The 8,782-nt window shown below is 38.2% G+C and overlaps 1 protein-coding gene across 4 annotated transcripts in view; it reads left to right on the forward strand.

The window, feature by feature from the left end:
• Window positions 1–8,782, forward strand: part of ostf1 (osteoclast stimulating factor 1) — an 87,194-nt gene that overhangs the window by 26,842 nt on the left and 51,570 nt on the right. For all 4 annotated transcript variants that reach the window (XM_043712317.1, XM_043712308.1, XM_043712302.1 and 1 more), the window contains 2 exons: window positions 7,929–7,979; window positions 8,072–8,135. In XM_043712317.1, coding sequence (XP_043568252.1) covers window positions 7,929–7,979; window positions 8,072–8,135 — 115 coding nt within the window. The remainder of the gene's footprint in view (window positions 1–7,928; window positions 7,980–8,071; window positions 8,136–8,782) is intronic.

Consider the following 8,782-nt stretch of genomic DNA (forward strand, 5'->3'; position numbering starts at 1 on the left):
GGGCATGGTGAATGATAGTCAGTCAGCATTTTCTCAACTTGGATGTTGGTCAAGTCTGCACCTTTAGCTTCTGGCTCTCCCCTTCCCTTCCCAATGGACTGCAGGTCACCCATGGCATAAACTGAAACTCCCCTCTGTGGCAACTCCTGGATTAGTTGGGAAGCCTGTAATCTGATCTGAAAAGTTCTCCATTCCCCTTCTGCCCATGACAATGGGAAATGTGTTAGCCCTATGTTCAGAAAGAGCTGTGGATAGCAATTTTTGTTTGCCAATGCTTTTACTTTAAAACCAAATGAACAAATCTAAGCACAATGGATTACAACGTGATACCAGTAGCGCTTTTGAGTTCGAGACCTGGGTCATTTTTATTATGGACTCGAACAGTTCTCATTGTTTCCAGATGTTAACCATTTGCATTTCCCTTTCAATAACACATTGTAACTTTCTCTTCTTTTGACATAGCAACCTAATCATTTGGGTTGACTGTCAGACATGATTCTGTTCATTTAGCCTATGTGTCAAGTCTTAGTTTCAAATCTTGGTATTCTTAATCCAAAATAGCTGTTAAATATTATAATAATGTAAAAGAGAGGTATGATTTTAATTCAAAATACATCCAATGAAAGTTTTGCTTGGCTAAGTATTTAAAGCAATGCGTCTTTAATTAGAAATAGCATCTCCTAAAGGCTCCCTTGCTAGACTGTGATGTTACCAATGGGTGCTATTATATGGCAAATAATGGACATATACTAAAGCTAGCTGGAGGGCACTATTGGAATTGTGGGCTTTTAGGACAATCCAATTTCAGACTGGTTGCAAATTTCCCCGAAAAGTTTGATTCTCAGTGTCCAAACATGTTGGATTAAGGCTAAACTCAGTTTGAAATCATGGCCTGCCATTCCTGACCATGTTCATTCAAAGTACTTTGACTCCTTGGAGCCAACTTAGTAACAAGGAGACATCGGTTGAACGTCGTCTTGTTGATTTAAAAATTGATGTTTTTGAAAATTGCGAAATGTGGGGAGGAGGTTGGCAGGATGACGCATCAATGGAAACTAAATCAAAGTCTTTTCCTTCCCCAGTGTCTAAAGCAACAGTGCAGAATTCAAAATTAAGTGCAATTAAAGCAAATGCACTAACGCATCATTTAGGCACAGATTCCCAAGTCAAAGTTGTTCAGCACAAAGGACGTGAGAACTGCTGATTTAACTAGGGTACTGAATTGAATTGCTTAATAACTGGTTTTGTCATGTAATGACTGCTTAAACCAAACAAATTTTTCAAATGGTTTGCAAACAAAAATGTTGAGCAATGCACTTCTCTCAAGTGCATTATCCCAATTAGATTTTAAAATGTGCTGCTGCCATTGTGCTTTGTGAGTAGATTACTAAAAGCCGGATATGTATGTTGCTGCAAATACTTCCTGTACCAGACAGAACTGGTGCAACAAAGAGTCCACAATTAACTTTAAACTTATTTTAGTTATTTTGGGGGAAAAAATTCCTGTACTTGAGATAGGAACTATGATTAAAAAACTGTAGAAAGGATAGTGATTTTAAAGGTTCCAGAAAATTCAGTCGTATTAGGTCCTGTGTATTTTGCGTGAGTGGGTAGTCCCAAAATTTCATTCAATGTCCTGATGACTGAACAACTTCGAAAAATAGTTTGTGTCCCTGCTTTCACCTTTTTCCTCACTAACATTTTGAGGGAGAGAGTGGAGAAAGTTGAGTCTTATTCTTGTTTTGGCAAACACCAGTCTTATGGCATTACGCTGCATGCAGAAACCTGTCTCTCCCTAACTCTTTTTTCCCCCCCCCCCCACCTCACTTATGGCTATTGGTCTTATCAATAGCCATAAGTGAGGTGCCAGAAGACAGGAGATTGGCTGACATGGTGCCACTGGTCTCTAATTCCCTGGCTCGCTCTTAAACTTAAATAGTGAGCATGATATTTGTTGGAGGGGACCATGAGGGTCACAATTTACAGGTATTCTGAACGATAAGGACTAATAGTCAACATGCCGGTTCATAGTTCTTTGAAAGTGGAGTCATAGGATAATGAAGGCATTTGGTATGATTTATGATTTGGTCAGTGCATTGTGTTGGTGTTCAGAGGTCATGTTGTGGTTTTACAGGACATTGGTTAGGCCAGGTTTGGAATACGGAATTGATTCTCATCTCCCTGCTATGGAAGGATGTTGTGAAACCTGAAAGAGCTCAGAAAAGATTTTCAAGCATGTCGGGGGGGTTAGGGCATTTAAGTCATAAGGAGAGGCTGCATAGGATGGCGCTATTTTTCCTGGTGCACTGGAGGCTGAGGGGTGACCTTGTAGAGGTTAATAAAATCACGAGGGGTGTGAATAGGGTAAATAGCTAAGGTCTTTTCCCCAGGATGGGGAGAGTCCAGAACTAGAGGGCATAGGTTGAAGATGAGTGGAGAAAAGACCTATAAAGGACCTAAAGGGTAACCTTTTCACACAGGGTGTTGCATATATGTAATGAGCTGCCAGAGGAAGTGGTGGAGAGAGTGAGGACTGCAGATGCTGAAGATTAGTGTGTGGTGCTAGAAAAGCACAGTAAGTTAGGAGCAATGTTTCAGGCACAAGATGTTCATCGGGAATTCATCAAGTGATGGAGGCTGATAGAATTCCAACATTTCAAAAGGCATCTGGGTGTGTATAAAAGTAAGATGGGTTTAGACGAATATGGGCAAACAGGACTAGGTTAACTTAGGATATTTGGTTGGCATGATGAAATGGACCAAAGGCTCAGTTTCCATGCTGTACAGCTGTGACGTGTGCTGTTGAAGCTGCACTCATCCAGACAAGTGGGGAATATTCCATCACACTCCTGACTTGTCTCGTTGGTTAATGACAGTTCATGGTTAATAGTATCCTCGGTATGTTGCTAGTGGGGGATTCGGTAATGGCAATACCGAGGAATGTCAAGGATAGTGATTGGATTCTCTCTAACATTTGGGTGGTGTGTATGGTACTTATCTGTCCAAGTCTTTGTGCATTTGGGTACGGACTGCTTGAGTATCTGAGGAATAAAATGTCACTGAATGATTCTGACCTTTATTGATCAACATGATTTGGAGGTGTTGGTGTTGGACTGGGGTGGACAAGGTTAATCTCAATACCAGTTTATAGTTCAACAGGTTTATTTGGAAGCACTAGCTTTTGAGGTGCAGCCTCTTCGTCGGATGGTGATGAAGAGGTAGTGCTTCCAGATAAACTTGATGTTGTGATTTTGTAACCTTATTGATAGAACCAGCAGCTATATTTTTGTTACTAATGTTGACAAATATAATCAGTAACTTCAGACCAGTTATTCACATGGTATTAATGAAAATGTAATAGGATTTTCTTGGTGCGTATTCTAGGTTACTAGAGATGTGTTTTGCTGACTACTCCTTAATTTCTTGGAAGATAATGTAAATCATTCAATAGAAGATATCAATGTGACACATTTTAATTGTTTCTTCAGAATTCTCTTCCTAAAAGTCTACATGAAAGAAATGAAAAGCTGTTGGGATTAAGGCTAGAGTAAGGAAGTGGATAAGAAGTTAGCGTTGTGAAAAAAAAACTACCAAGATATTAAACTGTGGTCCCATGTACTTTGGAAGAGAATGCAAAGAATTGCTTCTGTTGTCTGATAGAACATTGCTATCCTGATCAGTCCTATCAAAAACAGACTACAATTTTTTGCTTTTTTTTGGGGGGGGGAGATCTTGTCAATGTGAAAGTGAGTGCACCTCAAAAATAAGTAGAACAAATCATTTGCAAATATTTCAAAAGTTTGACTTTTTTTTAAGATAGCTGCCTCTTTTATTTTTACTTGAAATGCTAAGGATTGTCACAGCCCTAACATAGTTCTGCAACTAAGAAAATCAACACACCAACACACACACACCATGTTATGGAACTGCTAAGTTCACCATTGGTATGCACTTTCATGTACACTATTTCTCTACATTGACTGTCCTTCCCACAGTACTTTTACAGTTTCAACTGTGGAACAATTTGCAGCTAGTATATCCTAGCCTCATTTAGACACACAGGTATATAATGTATCTATTTAACTGAAAAGGGAGTAATGATGATATAGATGTAAGGACAATGGATTTTGATAGATCTAGCCTTTTGCAATCTCCAGTTGCATGGTCAGAAGTGCGTTTATCAGACTATCAAACTCTTAGCAAGAACAAACAATTTACAGTTGTGACAAAAATGAGGTTTAAATTGTTGAAAAGTTTAAGGTAATTGAAATAATGCACTTAATCAGCAGTACTGCATAAGTGTGGATCATTTGTACAAAGCAGCTTGTTCAGCATGGTTGGCTTGATTCTGTAATTATCTATAGCTTCACATCAGATCAGCTACCTTCAGAATGTGGCCAAACAATTTGAGCCTCAACCATCAAATCCTTCCAACAGATTCCAGTGGCAAGCATTAGAGATTCTTGGTAGTCATGATGAAAAGGCAGGTAGAGTCTCTGCCATCAGTATCCATACTACAAAGACTAGAAAATTGTATTTTGTCAAAATAACTCAACTGTCCTGAGTGAACTGCATAAATGAGAGTTTGTACTAACAAATTAATACAATAAACTGTATTTTTAACCGCAGCTATTAAACAGCAAATCTAACAGCTGAATTACATCTTTCAACAGTCAGATTTGTCCAGTACCGACAGCATGTTGCCCCAAAAAAGCTGCAATATACTGCAAATTAATATTTTCTATTACAACTAAGTTTTCACTTGTCAAGATGTGCAAGTCTAATGCATTCATCACATTTTGGAATTATTTGACTGCACTTTTTCTTTACAGAAAGCATTTTGGAATTTAATACTTAAATAGTTGGAATTAAAATAACAAGTGAAATTACACAATGTGCATTAAAGCTGAACAAGCCATGTGAAAGGAATCCATTGCCTCATTCCAGGCTCATTTGCTAAGATCACCAAAAGACAGTGAAGAATTCTGCATATTGTCACACGTTTTAAAATGAGGGATTGAGTTTCAGAACCATGAGGTCATGCTGCAGCCACATTTGGAGTATTTTGTACAGTTCTGGTCACCACATAGGAAGGCTTGGGAAGGGTTCAGAGATTTACTAGGATGTTGCCTGGTATGGAGGGAAGGTCTTGTGGGGAAAGACTGAGGGATTTGAGGCTATTTTTGTTAGAGAGAAGGTGGTTGAGAAGTGACTTAATTGAGACAAGATAAGAGGGTTAGATCAGGTGGACATGGTGAGATTTTTTCCAAGGATGGTGATGGCTACCACAAGGGGGCAAAGCTTTAATTTGAGAGGTGAGAGATATAGATAGATGTCAGAGGTAGTTTCTTTACTCTGTAGTAGGGGTGTGGAAAGCACTGCCTACAACAGTAGTAGACTGCCAACTTTAAAGCCGTTTAAATGGTCATTGTACAGACATATGGACGAGAATGGAATAGTGTTGGTTAGATGGGCTTCAGATTGGTTTCACAGGGCGGCGCAACATCGAGGGCCTGTACTGCACTATAATGTTCTATGTTCTACATAGCCTATTTTCACATCCACTGAAATCATGACAATTCTATTCATGTCTAAGAATTGACTTGGAAAGGATGAAACCGGTAGGATTTAAACATGCGACAAAGTATATCTAGGGCAAGAAGTAACATTTTTGCATTCCGATTTTGCTTTGGAAGTAACCAGAAAGAAATCTGCTGTTCAACAAGTCATTCAGGGCATGAAGGTTGTTAGACCAAAGGGTCTGTTTCCATACTATATGGAAATAAAGGTAAATTTGTTTTGACTGTTTTCCTGGACTTTAGCTGAGAAAGAAAATGCTTAAAAAAATCTCACTTTGCATTTGTAAAATTTTCAATATCTATCTTCAAAACTATTGAAGTTGTATTTGTCTTTCTCATGTATGTACTGTCACAATATTCACTTTGGCTCAGAGGAAATAATGTTGCATATCTGTGCTGTGCTATCGGGTGTTTAGAAATTGGATAGCAATGTATCACTCCAGAACATCAACTGTTTGGATTGCATACAAGAGTGACCAGTATCAGACAAGATCATGTGTAAGGTCAAAGAGAATTCTCTAACAGCACTTCAAAATATAGAAATAAAGCAATCCTGACACAAGGAGGAAGAATTTTGTGGTGTTATTGAAAGTTTGGCTCTAAACGTGAAGATGTTGAAAGTTAATGAAATTCAAGGAAGGGGCACAAGATGGCTGAAGACTCTACTACCAATGATGGTGCAAAGGGGGACCTTACACACAGGGTATGTGCCACAGGACTACAGTAGTGGCAGAATGAAAAGAGGTACCTATCTGAAAGAGATTGCAGACATTGGAGAAGATGATCTTGGGACAATTAGAAAGTAGTATTTAAGTTTTAAGTATTGTTGCAAAGGTGTTCAATGTTTAATAATAACATAGTTGGTTTCAAAATAGCATAAGCAAACACAAATTCTGGCCATGTGACAAGACAGCAGAATCATGAACAGCTGGAGTTTGGGGAGATGGGAGATCAGCAAGAATATTGCAGTTAATCAAGTAGACACTATTCCACCTATATAATCTGATATATGGTGGTCGTGCTACTGTTCAAATTTGGAAGCTCTTAGTCTAAAATCTGTCAGTTACAATTTTTCATCCGCAATGCTTAAGTTTTTTTTTGTCCTGACTGACATCAATCAGTACAATTGTTATATTTTCCTTTCTCGGGCCGATGGGTCACTTGTATATACATGGCTAATAATCCTTGGCCTTCTGTGTGTAGTTTTTGATGGTGTAGTTTAGTGTCTTTTGTGCTTAGAGAAATTTACAATAGGATGGGTAATTAGAAAAGTATTTATATATGTCAGCACTTTTATAATACAAAACAAGCAATTCATTACAACTTCTGTATGTTTGTGAAATTGTTAATGACGCAACCACAATGTGTGAATTCAATATTTATGATCCAATTAGCTATTTTACTTGAAAATGTTATGAAGATGTGAGCCAAATATTTATGTCTCATAACATTGGCTAATTCATTGTTAGATTTTAATAATATAGAACTCTCTTTAGAAAAGGTTTGTAAATGGGTAAAAAGCATTGGGGACAATAACAATGTGGTATCTGCACAAGTAGGAGTTCAGATTGAGACATCCAGTTGACAAGATGAAAGCCGTGCTGGTAAAATCAGGCCTGGCAGCATCTATGGAGAGAAATGAGTAAAAGTTTTGAGTCTAATTTGATTCCTCTTCAGAACTGAGGAAGAATTAGATTGGGCTCAACTTTTTCCTCTTTGATAGATGCTGCCAAATCTTCTGTTTGTCCAGTCAACAAGGCTTTTGGATAAAGATAATGAGACCTAGTTGTGGTTGCAAAAAAGTAACACTATATATATGGTCTTGAGTCTAATAAGAGATCTTGCCTAAAGAGTAAGAGCTTTTGGTATCCTGTCTTCCTTTGGAAATTATCTCCATGCTGGAGCTGAAATCTCTCCTTTTTTACCACTTGTTACCATTCATAGAAGATTCCTGGAAAGTAATTGGGAATCTACCTCTGTTCAGCAGAGTTAAGCCAATTACACCTGTTCCAGGAAGATACCCCTGTGCCAATGATGTCTATGTGCAGAATAATGTTGGGTACAGAATATCATTTGGATCATCGATGTTTAAACTTTTCTCCTCAGTTTTGCTATTGCTCAGCCAAAGTTCAGTTTTCTTTGTTTTAGCTCAGGCATTGAATTTTTGGAAAGTTAGTTACATATTTGCACAATTCACATTGCTTGTCCTTTGAGTAAAATCTTATAGATTGGTGACTTTTTCTGCGTATAGTCTGAGGCCTGTATAATTATCATAAACTTGTTCACCACAATTCACTGTTAACTTTTGACTGATAACTGCTTAACTCAATGTTTTTGTCTTTTCTTTAGCCCGATGAACTATACTTTGAAGAAGGCGACGTACTTTACATCTCAGATATTGTAAGTTCTTGGTCAATTGTATGTCATTGTTTAATTATACATTTCTAGATTTATTGATCAGTAATCTTAAATAATTTCTTTCTGATGTTAAGAGTGATCCCAATTGGTGGAAAGGAACATGCAAAGGCCGAACAGGATTAATTCCAAGTAACTATGGCAAGTATAGAGGATTGTGCTAATATTTCAATTATTTTTAAAGTTTTGACTAGGAATAACCGGTGCGTTTCTTAATGTGTTTGATAGAAGCCCAAAATTGTTGACTCTAGCGTCGAATTAATACCACATCTTTAGGCTGAGAACCAGAGTCAAGTTCTAAGCATTCTGAGACTCTGTCCGAAAATCTCATTTATATTGCAGTTATAATCACGCTGTTCTCTCCCGTGGGTTTCTGAATTAACCAGGTTTTTGACAACAGTCATAAACAGGAGTCCATATTTCTTTAAAAGAAAGAACAATGGGTGCTGGCGATATTCAATGACCTCCACAAACACTCACTCAACGGTATAATGGGCAGTGAAGAAGGTTATCTAAGATTACAAAAAGACCTTGATCAATTGTGTCAATGAGCTGACGAGTGGCAGATGGAGGTAAAAACAATGACTGCAGATGCTGGAAACCAGATTCTGGATTAGTGGTGCTGGAAGAGCACAGCTGTTCAGGCAGCATCCAAAGAGCTTCAAAATCGATGTTTCGGGCAAAAGCCCTTCATCGGGAATAAAGGCAGTGAGCCTGAAGCGTGGAGAGATAAGCTAGAGGAGGGTGGGGGTGGGGAGAAAGTAGCATAGAGTAAGAGCTTCAGGGCA

This window comes from Chiloscyllium plagiosum, chromosome 2 (genome assembly GCF_004010195.1).
Source record: "Chiloscyllium plagiosum isolate BGI_BamShark_2017 chromosome 2, ASM401019v2, whole genome shotgun sequence".
Classification (NCBI taxonomy): domain Eukaryota; kingdom Metazoa; phylum Chordata; class Chondrichthyes; order Orectolobiformes; family Hemiscylliidae; genus Chiloscyllium; species Chiloscyllium plagiosum.